The sequence below is a fragment of the Nymphalis io genome, chromosome 9 (assembly GCF_905147045.1).
Source record: "Nymphalis io chromosome 9, ilAglIoxx1.1, whole genome shotgun sequence".
Taxonomy (NCBI): domain Eukaryota; kingdom Metazoa; phylum Arthropoda; class Insecta; order Lepidoptera; family Nymphalidae; genus Nymphalis; species Nymphalis io.
The window spans coordinates 3,522,590-3,539,561 of record NC_065896.1 but is presented as its reverse complement, the minus strand read 5'-3'; the positions used below and the strand labels follow the sequence as shown (position 1 = coordinate 3,539,561).

At 37.8% G+C, this 16,972-nt stretch overlaps 1 protein-coding gene across 5 annotated transcripts; it reads right to left on the bottom strand.

The window, feature by feature from the left end:
- Window positions 1-12: 12 nt before the first annotated feature.
- LOC126770754 (protein Gawky) lies at window positions 13-14,808 on the bottom strand. Of its 5 annotated transcripts, XM_050490297.1 has the most exons (19): window positions 14,510-14,549; window positions 13,765-13,865; window positions 13,419-13,599; window positions 12,581-12,961; window positions 12,393-12,494; window positions 12,180-12,302; window positions 11,911-12,089; window positions 10,875-11,447; window positions 10,341-10,789; window positions 10,008-10,259; window positions 9,765-9,921; window positions 9,091-9,213; window positions 8,675-8,812; window positions 8,406-8,563; window positions 8,034-8,178; window positions 7,611-7,943; window positions 7,406-7,525; window positions 7,148-7,294; window positions 13-6,928 (listed from the first exon to the last, which is right to left on the bottom strand). In XM_050490297.1, the coding sequence occupies exons 3-19, from the start codon at window positions 13,447-13,449 to the stop codon at window positions 6,812-6,814; spliced, it is 3,528 nt and encodes a 1,175-aa protein (XP_050346254.1). In that variant the 5' UTR covers window positions 13,450-13,599; window positions 13,765-13,865; window positions 14,510-14,549; the 3' UTR covers window positions 13-6,811. The 5 variants fall into 5 exon arrangements, with proteins under 5 accessions (XP_050346254.1, XP_050346250.1, XP_050346249.1 ...); XM_050490293.1 differs by lacking the exon at window positions 14,510-14,549 and adding an exon at window positions 14,697-14,808 and having other exon boundaries at window positions 12,581-13,599; XM_050490292.1 differs by having other exon boundaries at window positions 12,581-13,599.
- Window positions 14,809-16,972: the final 2,164 nt, after the last annotated feature.

The following is a 16,972-nucleotide window of genomic DNA, read 5'->3' as shown; positions in this document are numbered from 1 at the left end:
TAATAAAATACGATTTATTTATTTTTGTTTTGAGATTTAAATTATACGAGTTTCAAATAAATGCCGAAACAGGTAAAAAGAACTTAAGGAACACTACAGAAGCAATCTAATTGCGAACACATTTGTACTACGTAAAAAATTAATACACAACCCTTTGCGCGAAAAAGACTGAAAAGTTCAACTTTTTGTCACATATGAAACAGGTCACACTTATAGTGAAAAATTAAGATTTTTATCGCGCCAAAAAACTCGCCGACGACAAACCTCCGGTGAGATTGTGTCATCGAAACGCGCGATATATAAATATAAAATATATATATTTTTTATTAAATTACCTGTTTCATTACCAGTTAATACTACGTCTTTAGAATTAAATTTTCTCATCACAGAGATTTACACAGAAAAAATCTTTTATAATTAGTCTATTGATATCATTATGAAAAATTTAGTATCTGCCTATTAAAATACGATTCAAATACAAATATTGAGGAATTTTTATTTTTATTTTTTTTTCATTATTTTAACATTGGTGTAATGAGACGAGACAGCTTAAATCTATAATATAAACTTATCGATTATCATAACTTGATATTGTTATAATGAATTACGTTACTGAGACACATTTCTACATCTACGTTGTACTTTAACTCAAAGGTGGTACCGAAAAATATATTTCATTATAAAAAACAACGCCGATCCATTGTTACTTTAGAGAGTTATCGAACACTACATCACTAAAGGCAATTAAGTTCTTTCATTATTATGATATAACTTAAAACATTTATTATAATTATATAAAACCTAACACAATTACGGGATAACGGATATGAATAGAAATAAAAAAACGATTCGAATTATAGAAATGTTTGTCGATATGCAACGTTTAAGATCAAATGTTTAACGTAAATAAATAGCAAATGACATCGGTGGTAAATGATACTTACAAAAATTTGTTTTTCAGTCTGTGCGTACAGATGACGATGTCACGTAACACTGGCTCACATATCGCTATGAGGGAGAGCACGAGTTTACACAATCGTTGACTTAATATAATATTATTTGTTCTCGTTCCGTAGTAAGCTGTTCGGTGGCCTCGCTCCCGTACCACTGAACGTATTCGATACAATACGATACGACACTAAGTAAAAAATATATGCAAAGCAGTATGTCTCGTCACATACAAAACGTGTCGATGGCAGTAGGAAACCTCTAATAAAATAAATATTTTCATCCGACTCACTGGATAATATTAAAAATATTTTTTTTCTTAATCACAGCTATCAGTCTGTCAAAATTTAAAAATTAAGTATATTTTCAGAATTGGATTAGTCGTTCCTCACTTATATAGGTTATATATTCAAGTACGAGTACAATCAAGGTACAAAAGTGACTAATGTAAGACCGCAGAGTATTGTTATGACGCGCATGCGCATTGACATACAATGAGAGGTTGTACAGTTAATTGGAACATAGAAATTTGGTCGTTGAAACTACGTTATTACGTATATCAAAAGCACGGTGCGTCGAGACGAGTCGAGTTCTCTTATAGTACACGAACATTGAATATAAACAATTTGACACAGGTACGACAGAGATCTAATGAAAGAATAATACGAATAATAACTAGTTTCGATATTAGGATATGATTATTAATTATGCTCGATAACAAAAGCTCGTTTAAAAGCGATGTTCGAATGCGAGGAGACTAGAGAAGCAGTGTCTTGTGAAGTTAGCGAGCAGTAACTGGAGTCTACTGCATCAATTAACTGTTGGTGGTGGGGGGGGGGGGTGGGCCTTGATACACATACATATATACACAGACGCTATATACTCGTCAGTGAAACAATCGAACGCGAGCTAAGCGACATTGGAAAGTGACGTGCCATGGAAGGACACCGGGCGAGATGCCGGCCCAATGGCCTGACGAGTAACGCTCAGTGACTATCGTTTTGTGTCCACTTAATGATCTATAATAACATTACATATAGCAGTTAAAAATATTCTCAGCAATCACATTTATTTAAATTACCAAATAGAGAATTTAGCTTACTTCAACATTTTAATCAATGGCCCTCTGTTTACACGTAAAGTCACTCAGTACATTATTTTGTATTAATCAGTTTTTGTGTTAATCAAGAACACCCTTTGTCTTACAGCTATATATACCAATAATACAAAAATCCATTCACTATAATTAAGGTAAATTTTAGATATTTAAACACTAAAATGTAAAATATTAAACATCCTAAATAAACTCTGATATTCCAATTTTTAGGCATTAGCTCAATTAATTAAATATATTCTTGAGTGACTATGACAAAAGAGAAATAAATGCAATATAATAATACTACCCAACCATTCCCTTGTATCATTAAGACAGGTTCCAAGCTGCTCGGGCCGATCTATCGCTTACCGCCTACCGCCTACCGCTACCGCCTACCGCTACACTACATCAAAGCCTTCGTTAGATTATATTTGGTATTCTCTTAATCGCACCACGAAACAAGACTAGAGGAATGATTGCCTCTTGCGCCGATGCCGATCCGCCACCGATCCGCCGCGACCCTCGTATTTAAGGAAGACTAGTTTCTTTGTAGATATCACCTAATATGCTTCTATTGTAATAGGACGTCAACGTACAAAAATATATATAAAAAAAGATAACAAGCAACTTTTTAAACCTTATCAAATTAAAAGGCCCTTCTGTATACTGTACACTACCGCTGTAGCGATGTACCGCTACGAATACGCTATAGAGCTCGCTCTCGTAAATGGAAAGATGAAATGTCTTTTTAGTATGCATCGCTTTCGAGCGCAATGGACGTTTATAGGATAAATAAACCATACCGTTTCGTATATATTTGGTCCCTATACGAGTCAACTGTTCAAATAAATAATATTCTAGCTATTTCGATTGAGATCGCATTAAAATGCGTTTTTAAAGCCGATCACGATACCGCACCGTCGTCCCTTGTCAAATGACCAATTTTCATTTAAATTAGACTAAGTCTCAGTGGTATTTGAACTATTATAAGAGGAGACGTCGGACGGTATCGATGCATCATTACAAAATATTACTAACTGAGATGCGTTCTAGGCGGTACACATATACGCGAACACGATGCAATACTCGTTACACTGATCCATTCGTAAAACAATTACATGCTAATCGATGAAGGCGAACATAATTTTAAAAATTTCTCTCGTGCGCCAAGGAAGTTACATTATAAAGTTAAAAAAAAAATAAAAATTAAAAAATAATAATAATAATAACAACAATATTATGAGCAAACTACTATTTGAATACTTGAGCTAAAATAAAACCAGAGCAGCTTGGACAGAACACCGACCTCGGCGGCGGCTGTTAAAATAAAATGGCTCCCATTTGTACGATCAATAGTTATGTTGTGATGTCACAGATACACGCAGATTATCTAAGTATATATTATTATAATGTGGTCGTTAATGGCAATAAGACATTGACTTTGGCATACAAGTGTTATGTACGGCCCGCGCGTAACCCGCACGATGCCTCCGACGGATCACACTCCGAGTAAATAAACAGTTAAGTTACATATTAATTCGGGTAAACTTCATGAAAAAACCAAATAAATAGATAAAAATATTTACACGTAAGTATAATATATAAAATGTTGATTGATGTCATAACACTTATAATAAAAGTAAAACATAGCTAAGCTCATTAATGATTACACGAGGCGAGCGCGGGCCTCGCCGCTCGCAGCCTTATATTGTCTACAGCTTGTCACGACCGGTGCCTAGCGCACAATTCATTATAAGGAAACTATTAAACCTGCCATCGGTTACGGTAACGTACCACAGTTCATTGAGGCACAATCATTGGTTTTTTATTAATTGCTTTTCTTTTTTTTCGTTTTTTATTTAATTTTTTTTTTTTTTATTTTTTATTATTTTCTTACATTAAAATCTATGATAATTATTATAATTACTTTTAGGTACGTAAATTTATTCTAGATAACAGAAACAAGTCACGAAAATGTTAGAAGTGAAAGCGTGAAGCGTATTAAAATCTTTTAAGAATATAATTTCACAATATATACATATTACAGTATAAGGTGTAAGGTATATAAATATACAACAACATAATAATAACACAGACTAAATTGCACGTGGCGCAATCGTGTGCAGGAAATAATGCAGTCCTTGAACCGAGAGGAGATTCAGTTTGCGCGACGCGAGCGCCGCTCACAACCTGGCCGGTCCCACACCGGTCCCACACCGGTCCCACGCCGGTCCCACTCCCTACCGACAACACCTAACACCGCTACACCACAACGCCTATAATATGTATCTTTATTATAATAACATACTCATTACTTAAGTACTGTTTACATTTAACTGACTAAAAAACTTCAAGGCATGACTTCTTACGTCTTTAATCTATGGACAACGTATTCTACAGGGCACTGGATCATTATACTTTCGGTTACACGGCTCGTCTAATTTATTTATTTATTTTTTTTATTTTTAAATTGAAAATTTTTATAAAAATTAAATATCGAACTTTATTGCTGTAATAGATTCACGTTCCGACCAGACTACTTACTGATTGAGTCATTATCGATCGGTGTAGACGTGGACAGAAACGACACCGGATAATTAAAATTATATCATTTCATTTAAACCCTATCGAATCGATTAAAAAGAAACACCCTCACATAAAATTGAGCTCGACAACAATAGAATTGACATGTTGACTGTTAAGCGGTTTGCGCCTTGTTGCGTACACGTAACACGAATGGAATAGGAACATCAGATCAAAAACCCGTACCGAAAACTAATTTCAAATTAATTTGGAAGATATGTCTAAGCAGAGATGCAATCAATTTCGTTCCAAACATCATCATCTTTGATACTCATTCTTTGGCACCTAACAATATACGTCGCGTTGACAAGGTCTGCGATAAGGCCCTCGAGTAGGCAAAACCGTTGGTTTCCTTCGTTGCATATACAGTGCCTTCAATTAATATTATTATCATCCAAAATTCTGTAGTAAAAATATTTTATAATATGTAACTGGTCACGATTGAACAGGTGATCGTATCGTTACAAGCGACTGGCGGAAGGCGATTAGAAATACAATATGCAACTGACAACGGATACACGAACACCGTTAGTATAGGTCCCTAAATAGGTGATACACAGTAATGAGAAATGCTAACATCGTTACTAATTGAACACATCATACATCGAAACATTTAACACTATAATCTAAGGGTTCGAAGCGGTCGAAGAGTCCAAACGCACAAATACTTTCCACATCGCAATCACTTAACTTATTTAATTTGTGAAGAGTCCTCGAGCGCGGGACTCGATAAGGTACAGCGATTACTTAACATCTAACTTAGCACTACGATCGTATGTTTAATACAAAGATCACTGGAAGATGCTCAAAATACATATAATTTAGATTATTATAGTCAATCGCTTACTGTGACCGCTCGTTCGGATCAAGCGTGGTGGGTCTCGCCTCGCCTCCCTCGCCCCGCCTCGCCTGTCGACTTAGCTAACCCCGTTACATATTGGTAATGATATATTTTGGCAGAGTATCTCTGTGGCACACCATCAATAAATTAAATAGTAAATAAAGATGTAAATAAACTTTTATCATAACGAACATTTTACATGTGTGATCGTTGCCATAAAATATCAATCGTATGCTTATCGTAACCTACGATAGGACTTAAGTGTAAACTTACAGCTACTATGATGTAATACCGAGAGACCTACGACTACAAGTATATTATTAACAGAATATCTAAAGCATATGTCACTTTGAATAACGTTCAAATTGAGCCTATAGAAAATACCACAAATCTTTTATTAAATAGATATTGATATGGCTAAATTTAAGTTAGAACTTTATTCTTACCTATACACAAAAGTGTAATATTTAAATTACGGTCAATTATAGTACTTTATAACACTTCTCACAAATGTATGTAATATAAAATGATAAAACAATTTTCAATTTAATATATTAGGTTACCCTTACATTAATCGTATAATCTAGATAATCGTTTCATATATTAAACATAAAGTGGCACTTGAATCACAAATACTGGAAAAAATTTTGGGAAATTTTTAGCATCGGCGGAGGCTGCGGAGCCCCACGACTGGCAAGATGCGCCTTCCCGCTCAGACTATACGGCTTAAAGGAATTTATCTCTACAAGAATGCACTTCGAATCTCATCGATTACAATTTTTGTTACTCTCATTAAAATTACCAACTAATAATAAAACTTTCGACAATCGGGCGAAATGCACGTAAACATTTATTGCTGAATAAAATATCACTACTGGAAAAACGAAGGCTCATCACGAGTGAGAATTTTAAAACGGAATAAATAATCATAAAATACGTACAGAATATGCAAGATAAACACAAATTAAAAATAAACACGAAAGAAACTCGGAACGCAACAGCTCGACGGGCGAAACAGCAACAGCCCTCGAGCGCAACAAAATAAATACATACTAAAATAAGGTCACGGGACGAGTGACTGAGGTAGCCCGCGACGCAACTACTCTACTCCGATAGCTTATATTATTTGGTAATTCCGTCGACGCGGACACGGGCGCGCGCGTCTCACCCGCGCGCCCGCCCGCATGTTACTTCTTATGTACACTAAGTTATCTACGTGAACACTTACGAAACTGTAGAATATAGTATTGTGGACAGTCGGCTGCGGCTCGACGTGACTAGGCGAATGAAGTGTCCGCCCGGAGGCGGCGAAGCGTAATTACAACTAGATCCTGCGTCGGCGCTTAGATAGACTCCCCGCCGAGTAGGTCCGGCGGCAGGAACGAATTCAGCGACGACGGCGTGGCGCGCTGCTCGTGCTGCTCCGGCCACAGCCCGGGGAAGCCGCCGCCCCAGCCGTCCTGTGCACACACATTATATATTCTACCGCCAGGCACCAATACTTAGTATACTTGTGTACCGGTTTGATAGGTGATCGCATCTTCGTTCCCATGGTAGGTGGCGCATTGGTAAGGGATGGCTACAATTTCTTACAATGCCAAAGTCTATGGGCGGTTGTGAACACTTACCATGAGGTGGCCCACTTGTTCGTCTGCCTTCCAAATACAATAAAGAAAAACGCTACGTACCTTCGCGCCACCACCGCGCCAGGCGCCACCGCCGCCCGAGCCCAGGTGCTGCAGGATCATCTGCACCTCGGACTCTGCCGGCGACTCCGCGAAGATCGTTGTGTTGCTTAACACGCAGTTGTTCAGAGCCATCTGAGCCTGTCGTGAACATTCCATTGAGTACATATTCCTACTATAAATTAAATTACAATATTTTTGTTTATGGATACCAAGGATCAACATTATTTTTTTTATTTTTTTACGATTTACCTTAGCGGCCTCCTCCCTAGTGGAGTAGCGCGCGAGGGCCAGTCCCTGGTTGAGGTAGAGGTGGAAGTTCTGCAGGGGCCCGTGCTGCACGCAGAGCGTCTTCAGAGTCGATCCATCGATCTGTTAGACACATTATTTTTGTAAATATATTTGTTGTTTATGTATTTTATTTGTCAATAGAATCATACAAAACATTGTAGTGTACCTGTGCAGTGAGGTTCTTCAATAGGAGCCAGGTAGACGCTTGCCACGACGGCACAGCGCGCGAGTTGACGTGATGCTGGGGCCATTTGTTTAGGCCAGGAGGCGCAGGGCGAGGTTTCGCTCCCCAAGCATCTGCGGGCTTCAAGCCCCCGGCACTGGTCGCCGGTGGAGCGTAACTCCAAGTCGAAGAGGAGAGGGACCGTTCGCCTCCAGGAGGCGAAGTCTTCCCTCCGAGCATATCGCTGTCTTTTATAGCAGTGAGCGAAAGAGGTGAACGAACGACAGATCCCGGCGTCATAGCGGGATCGTCTTCGACGTTCTTCATTTGATTACCCTAGAGATTAATGATTATGTAATAAAAAAATAGAAAAGAAAAAAATATACACATCTCAAATAATGAATAATGAATGTGTGAAGTTCCTACCTTCCACGGCTTGCCGGGCTCGAACTCGGGCACCAGGTCGTACACGGGCGGGTGCACGGGGTGCGAGGGCCACGCGTCCTTGCCGTCCGCCACGTCGGCGCCGCCGTCGCCCCAGCCCTCGCCGCCGCGCCCCACGCCCCACGTGCTGCATACGATCGATACCACAACTATGTATTATTTTACTGTACTGTAACGATATACTGATCGATGACCGAATTTCTTTCAAAAGAGCATTTTGCGATGTTAATACGAATTGAGTAATTAGTACTTACTATCTACCTCTTACATATATTATTATAAATCCTATTGAATTTGTTTGTCGTTTTATTTAAATATATAATAAATCTAATGTTTCTATATTCAAAAACTTACGTATCCTGCTGTAACCCAATCTGGTTAAGCTGTGGGCTGGTGGCTGATTTGGCTGTTCCGGGAGCACGGCTAAAGTCGGTACCTTCGCCATCTTTATCCAGTGATGGCAACTTCCATTGATTCAGGCGAGATTGCTGGTTGCCACTTGCACCATATGCCTATAAAAATATATAATTAGGCTTACATTTTTAAATTTATCTAAATAATTAGATGTATGAAGATTTGTGAATAAAGAATTTAATAAATATTCATTTTTGAAGATAACTTACAGATTGAGTGTCCTTTGTGATACTCATGTCACTAAAGTTGTTCTGCAAATGAGACAGGGGGTCATGGCTCTGTTTGAACAAGTCGGAACCTCCGGCTTGCTGTTTCATATAGAGAGCTTGCTGTGTCGTTATCTGGTTCTGTACAAACAATTAGAAAAATCTTTAATATGAAGCCATACACAGTAATTTCAAATTTTATAATATAGTATGAAACAGTAAATTTCATAATGTATTATAAAATTTGTAGAGTATTCAGCTACAGCAAATATCAATGTTTGTTGTATCACGAGTTGAAATTATAAGTCAAGCTGAATATGAACTTACCATCGTAAATAAGTAACATTTTTTATATTTGCTATGAATAAAAATTATAACATATATATATTTATATACATTATATATATATAATAAGTTACCTGCAGGCCTGCAATTTGTTGCTTAGCCTTTGTAATCTGCATCGAATACTGCAATGCGAGGGATGAATTCGCCTTTGATATAGCAAGGGTGTGTTGTTGTACGAATTGCTGAAGCACTTTAATCTAGAAACAATAACAAATGTTTATATAATTAATGACATTTCATTATCATATTGGCAATCATTTACAAAATACAAAGTCATCATGTAATGTTCAATAATAATAATAATTCTTTTACTGTTATATCACCACCATTAAGCTAGTTTATCGAAAACTAGTTTTCCAACTATGGTTGGAAATGTAAAACAGACATTAGGTATTTTTCCTTTCACGGCATAGCAGCCTATACTGCTTTGCATACAATAGATAATTGGCATAACGACCCTAGAACGGATCGCGGCGAACACCAAATCACAAACACGAATCTATTTATTGTTACTGAGCCATTGAACTATATAGAATTCATTTTAACGATAAAAGCACAAGGCCTCAACAGCACAGGTGGTTTACTTTAACAATATAACTAATAACATTGATAGATCAAAACATTTATACAAAATGTTTTGAATTCAAATCGGATTGTATTTAAGTTATATGGATTCAAACAACAATCTCTAATAGTAAGATAGAGTCAGATAACTTCAACACATTCCTGTGTTGAATTCTATTCTTACTTGTTGCAATAGCTGGTTGAGCAGCACAAGCGTTTGTGGTGCAAGTGGCTGATTTAAGATCTGATGGTTCAAATATCCTGCTGAAACAGCCATTTGAATTTGCTGTACCAACATACGCAGCTGGGCTGTACTAGGTTGTCCACTACTGCCAGTTCCACTGTTCAAATTAAACATATTGTTTTAATAAAAAATATATATATTGACTTTTAAAGTGACTAATAATGTATAAATGGGCAATAATACCTGTTGGGGTTGTAAGAAGGATGATGCTGTACAGATGGTGGTGGGGGTTGGTTAAGCAGTTTTTGCACGACAGCAGGTGACACTGGCACCGTAGGTTGGGGCTGGAAGGGTCCATGATGGAAGTGCTCGTCACGCCGCCATCCGTCACCTCGCGAGGCAGTCAGCATCTCTAGAGCCTCCTCGGTGTTCATATCACGACTACGTAAAGCCGCTTCTGCTTCTTCCTTTTTGTACCCCATCTCCACGAGATATCTGTTAAAATAATTTTTGATATAAAAAATCGATACAACATAAGTACCACCTATACTATGTGGTCAATGAAATGCTAAGCACCTAAACTGCTTGCTGTTCCAGACCATCTCTTTAGGCAGCTGCTTTCCGAGAGCGCCACTTTGGGGTGGTTTGGGACCGCCCCACTCGCCGATATCATCGGGCCAGGCGGCGGCCGGACCGGATGGCTTCGGTTTCGGTACCGGCCAGAGTGCAGGTCCGGTGACATCTGGCCATCCGGACACATCACGCTCACCCCAGGCTGCGGCCCCATGCGAATCCTCCCACGAGCCGTTACGCTGCGAATGCACGCCCCACACGGCATCAGGCTTGGTGGGGGCAGGCGCAATACGCTGCGGTGGTGGTGCCCCCTGCGGTGCGCCGCGACTCATTCCGCCCATACCACGCTGTGCCCATAGAGACGTTCCATCATCGAACCCGGTACCTGCGCGTCGTGCTGCCGGCGGAGAAGGCTCCTCCCATCCTGACGATTTAATCGTCTCTTTGGGACCCTTTGCAAAGAAAACAAAAAATTAAGTAATTTTATTGTACATACAGGTAATTGACACCATATTGTGATTATGATTGTTTTAATACCTGTGCTCCCCATTGATTAACGCCACCGGACGGCATCATTTTATTGGGGCCACCGGGGTGTTGATGGTGCTGATTCCACATGTCTCCATTTAATCGACCGGATATTCCACCGCGAAGATCGTGACGTGGATCGGAGGGTTGCTGTCGAGGATCAGGAGTGCGATGTGGGTCAAGTCTCGGATCGGAAGACCTGTGAGGTTCTCCCCAAGCATTCCAATCATCCTTCTTTGGTACTGCCCACTGCTGGGAATGTTGTGGAGGACCCGCGGGCCATTGTTGCGGAGGTGGTGCACCAGTCCAAACGTTCGCAGAATCAGCGGCATCATCATCTTCGCCCCAAGTACCACCTATGTTCGTTGTAGGAGTATGACCCCATGGAGTCTTTGTTGCAGGCTGAGGTGGAGGCTGGCCACCATTTCTCAAATTTGCTTCCCAGAGGTCAGTTCCAAGGAAAGCACCATTGTTTACATTGGGTTTCCAAGCTGGCTGGGCTCCAGCAGCAGCTGGCTCTACCTTTGCTCCTGGTTCAGGAGATCCAGGTACATCCCAATTAGTATCTTGGTTAACATGTTGCTAAAAATAAAAGATAACAAACTTTAAATTTATTTTGTGGACTTCTTGCCAACTTGCCTCATAATTTAGTTCAACCATAAATTTTGAAAAGTTAATTACGAAAATAAACAAAGGACATGGCCACACATAAGACGTTTATTTAAATAAAATAGCAGAATTTATTATAATTTATATTGGTTGTGAATAGATTGTAAAATAAAATTTTATAGGTTAGGGTTTATTCTTTAAGCTGAAGTATAGTTTAATTACATGAATGACTACCTAATCATCCCGGCTTCGCACGGGTGGATAAGAAAAATGTATTTTAGACATGATTTTGCGTAAAATCCGTTCTTAGTGAGCGTCTACATTGGGAAAGGAGTAACTATGACAAATTTCAAGTCAATCGGGCGTCAAGTTTAGATCTTGTGATGAGTGGAATTTCGCTTATATATATATAGTTAACTGTAAAGTAAATACTTACACCTCCCCAGCCATCTTGACTGAATAAAGCCTCTCTCATAGAGTTTAACTGCTCTATTTTAGCTGAAGTATTATTTGGGTTGCCATTATTTCCTATAGCCGTTGACACCCCATTGGAATTCGCATTAGGATTAGAGGGGTTGCTAACTCCATTATTACCATTAGCAGTATTATTTGTGCCTAACAAAAATAAACAAATTATTGCAACACACTATAATTAATATTTATCTATAGTATAAATTGGAACTATTTTCTAAAATTCGTTTTTACCGTTACTTTGGGGTGCACCATTATTATTTTGTGCATTTGGCATATTTGGTGGTGATGTCTGCCAACTTTGTGATGCTCCACTAGTTGGTGGCAATTGATTGCCATTTCCTTTATTACTGTTCACTATCACAAAAAATTTATTAGCATGAATTATCAGGAATCGTTATTAACTAATGCAAATGCAATTATAATTATGATAATAAGTTAACTTACTGTCAGTCTGAGAAGTGGGTGGTCGTTGAGTGTTATTCCATTGCTGAGTATTGTTGGTTCCGTTGTTGGTTTGACCACTGGAATTACCGCCCCAATTTCCAGCTAATACAAAAAAACAAATATATTAAATTAATTCAATTTTGAAATTATAATTTTGTAGTAAGAATTGTTTTGATATTTGATTTTACCACTATTAGATGCAGGTGGACTGCCCCACCCACTAGCAGCATTGAGGGAACTTTCTCCTCCACCTTGCAGCCGAAGTCTTCGTGGTACACCCCAAGAATCTAATTCATTAGTCTTGGCCATTTTTTTAATAATCTCCCCTTCCTTCTCCATTAATTCCAACAAAGCGTCGAAAGTTAAATCGCCATTAGCGAATGTCTTCAATACTGGCTTAGTTGATGTTTCAATACCAACTTCCAATACTTTATTGTCATGGTTGGTTTCTACAGACTTGTCGTTATAAGTAATCATTCGGGTTTTTGTTTTGCATATCATTTTGTTAATAGACTTTTCGTTTAGTAGTTGCGTCTTATTCATGCAAGGCTCATCTCGTATAATACAAACTGAGGATTTAAAAGCGTAATCAGACTTGTTCATATACTCTGGCGCTCCCAACGCCATCTTATAGTTTAAGTTAAAGCTACTGAAATACGGGTCACTGTATGAGATACCCTGGACTGTTATGGCGTTAATCTTTAAAGGAATGCAGTAGTTAGGCGTATCGCCAATCATTTGGTTTTGTTGGATACTATCAACAAACTCTACATTATAAATATTATTATCTACCATTTTTATTCTAATTTGCTGACTTTCATCCTTCTCTTCGACTCGCTTATAAGCACCAAATTTATTTGTGTACACCACCAACATTGAGGTGGAATAATTACATTGCATTGGTTCGGTAACAGTATCAATATTGGAGTAACAATTATCCTTAATTAAATGTGGAACACATAATATTACAGAAACATTAGACATCAGACAATTATTATAAATAGAATAATTTTCTACAATATCCACCTAATATTATACTTATTTTCACAGATTGCATATTGTTTCAATTATAGACTAAGTAACAATGGTTCGTAGTGATGCAGTCAATAAAGCAGGTAGCAGGGTTTGTGCCTCTGTGGCAGAGGGCAGGGTGAGATCACCGCTGGAAGCTGCTGCGGACTCGCCTCTAGCCCCAAATGGCCCAGCCCTAAAACAAAATGACCTATAAGAACAATTTTATCTATTATTGTTCATTTTATGCTAATGATATTACTTAATACTATAAATAGCATCGACATAACAAACGTCTCAAGACTATTTTTATATTATATCTGTCTTGTTAGAAGCTAATACGCATGACGTCGAAACATACCTTATAGGACGGACGAGAGGCTGAGCTGTATATCACAGATAATGCGGGCTCGGCAGATCCTTAAGAGCAGCTTTGCAGTTAGCTCGATCGTTTCACTTTTTCTGTTTAAGAATAAAATATTGCTATAGTACATAATGTATGTTGATAACAAGCAACATTGATCGATAGTGACACGAATAAATACATTTTGAGGTTAGTTCAAGGACTCTTGGGGAGCCTGGTATAATTTTCAAGTATTGATATAAATGACCCGACGCGCAAAGGTTTGTTATTATAACATATGAACATGATATTGCGTCGCGGTTAGTCTCGATAAGCGTATGTTCCTATCACACCGAATTCGCGTTCAGATTTGCAACATCCAACTCGCCATATAACAAACAGTACCTACGAACACAGGTTTCCACAAAACACACATATCAAATTTGATTATTCAGATTTTACATTTTTACACCAAATTATACATTTCACAGCAGCAGGTACCATGTACATACTTGTATATTTCGGCCTTGAGACTCGATGTTGAATATCTACAGACTCGTATATATCTATCTACGTTATATATTTATCTACACTACCTATCTATACCTAGAGTGAAAGTTAACACGACCTGAAAGGAGTCTTTTTAAGCAAATATTATAAAAAATATTATTGTCAAACGTTTGCGTCCATAGAAAATATATAATAAATACGAAAAATTCACAAATATCACAATTTTGCAAGAGAAAATACAAAAAATTCTTACGTGACACGAACGAGCACAACGGTGTTATATTACTAGACAGAATGAGACAGTAAATTTAGTCTGATACTGACGTTCTGTTTATTGGAGCGAGACAAAACATACGCCTGAGAAAGCGATGCCATAAATGCTAAATACGTTTCAGGCCGAATTCACATTTGTTAAAATTATTATATTACACAAAACATACCTTCGTTTTGTTTAATTATTGGCACATTTACTATATAGAATTATACAAAATCACAATCCCAAACCCCCGAGAACACGGCTTCGACGGCTGGATGGAATGATTTCGTCGTCGGGGTTCGCACGAAGAGTTAAGAAATGCTGTCAATTCTAGATGTACTCAATAACGGTAAAGATACACAAACGCTTCTGTCTCTTTGATTTTGTCGGGTAATAGCAATTTGCTTTGAATATATACCTATTACAATATAATGTATAATACATAAATACCGTATAGCCGTAGAGTACACGACGACTTAGATGTTAGTTGTATTATGTTATTTATTATGAACTTGTAATATTATTGTATAAGATTACAAGAATGTCATTGCAGTGCAGTTTTTTGAGATTCAAACAGAAAAATTACTACGATAGTAATACTTATAAACATTCTTTAGTCAATAAAAGCCTCGAATCTCGGTATTGTTTTGTACTGTCTTAAATAACCTATATATCAAAAAAACTTCTTGATACGAAATTATAATCCATCCATGACATGCTAAAACAGTCAAGTGTAGACTGTAAGAAATATTAATCATGCTCATAGTTTCATACATCAGGACTAGAATAGTAAAATAATGTGCTAGATACTATAGAAATAAGGATAAATATTATTATTACAATAGATCGATTAAAAACAGTTCATAAACGCGTATCGATAAAACTTCTCAATTAAAATAAATTCATAAGTTTCATATCAGGACCATTAACGATATTACATTGTGCGAAACCTAAACCATTTTTACCTAACTATATTAATTTAAGTATTTTTATTTTTTAGATACCTTGTGTTGTGAATTATTGATTGGAATTGCGGTAAGCCGTCAGCGGTACATACGTTATCATACATTTGTTTGATGATTATTTATAGGTAAATACCTTATCAAAGACAAGATAGTAATTATTACAATAAATAAAAAACTATAATATACATTATAGTTTTTTATAGGTAGGTATATTTTTTGCAGTTTGACAAAGATCGCAGCTACTCTGCTCTTGCGGTTATCAATAGGTATCACATTGTCAAAAAGGAAATTATTGATAATTTGATAATAGGACTGTATATTTAGCTCAGAAAACAAATGAATCTAGACTTGACGTGTCTGTTAAAATGTAGTGATGCTGATTCCATACTCTTTTATGTACGGTATATTGTAAGGTAAGTGATGGATGCAATGACCAACGACATCACAGCAAGACTGATTAACTTCTTCATTTTATAAAGATCTTATATAGACTCTCGAAGTTTATCGAGATTTGTCAACCCAGAAATAAGTAATGAAAGATTGTAAAGAGCCGTGGGACACGTCGGATTTTTAACAATAATGATATTCAATTTAAACTTCCAGTTTGTCCAGTGATTTTTTAGATATATTTTTAAATATACCTAATTTTATAGCAATCAGACGAGTCATTGTTTCGATAGAAGCATAAAATACAATTAGGTATTTTCTGAAACATTATTGAAATCTGTCGTAGTTTTACCAGGAATCCGCAGTAAACCTCAGACATTTTCGATTACACTAAAAGAATAATATCCCCATTGTTCTTAGTAATACTACTATCTACCCCGACTTCGTAAGGGTAAAATAAGGATTTTATCCCGAATAAATTATAACCAATATGCTTCGATCACTAATAAGAACCTCTTATGCGAATAAGATATAAAAATTCACCAAACGATCTATACGCTCATTCTGTGCTAATGCGTAGTATACACAACAGCGCGATTTTTTCAAGTGATTATATAATTTTCTAGTTAAAAAAAGTCATCACCAGCCGAAAGACGTCCACTGCTGGACAAAGGCCTCCCCCAAGGATTTCCACGTTAGCCGATCTTGCGCTGCCCGCATCCAACGGCTTCCCGCGACTCGTTCTAAGTCGTCGGTCCACCTTGTAGGGGGCCTGCCCACGCTGCGTCTTCCGGTTCGTGGTCGCCACTCGAGAACCTTTCTGCCCCAGCGGCCGTCGGTTCTGCGAGCAATGTGCCCCGCCCACTGCCACTTCAATTTAGCAATTCTTCGGGCTATGTCGGTTACTTTGGTTCGCCTGCGGATTTCATCATTTCTGATTCGATCTCGCAGAGAAACTCCGAGCATAGCCCTCTCCATTGCCCTTTGAGTGACCTTGAGCCTTCTTATGAGGCCCATTGTGAGCGACCACGTCTCTGATCCATAAGTCATCACTGGCAACACACACTGGTCGAAGACTTTCGACTTGAGACACTGCGGTATTTGGGAT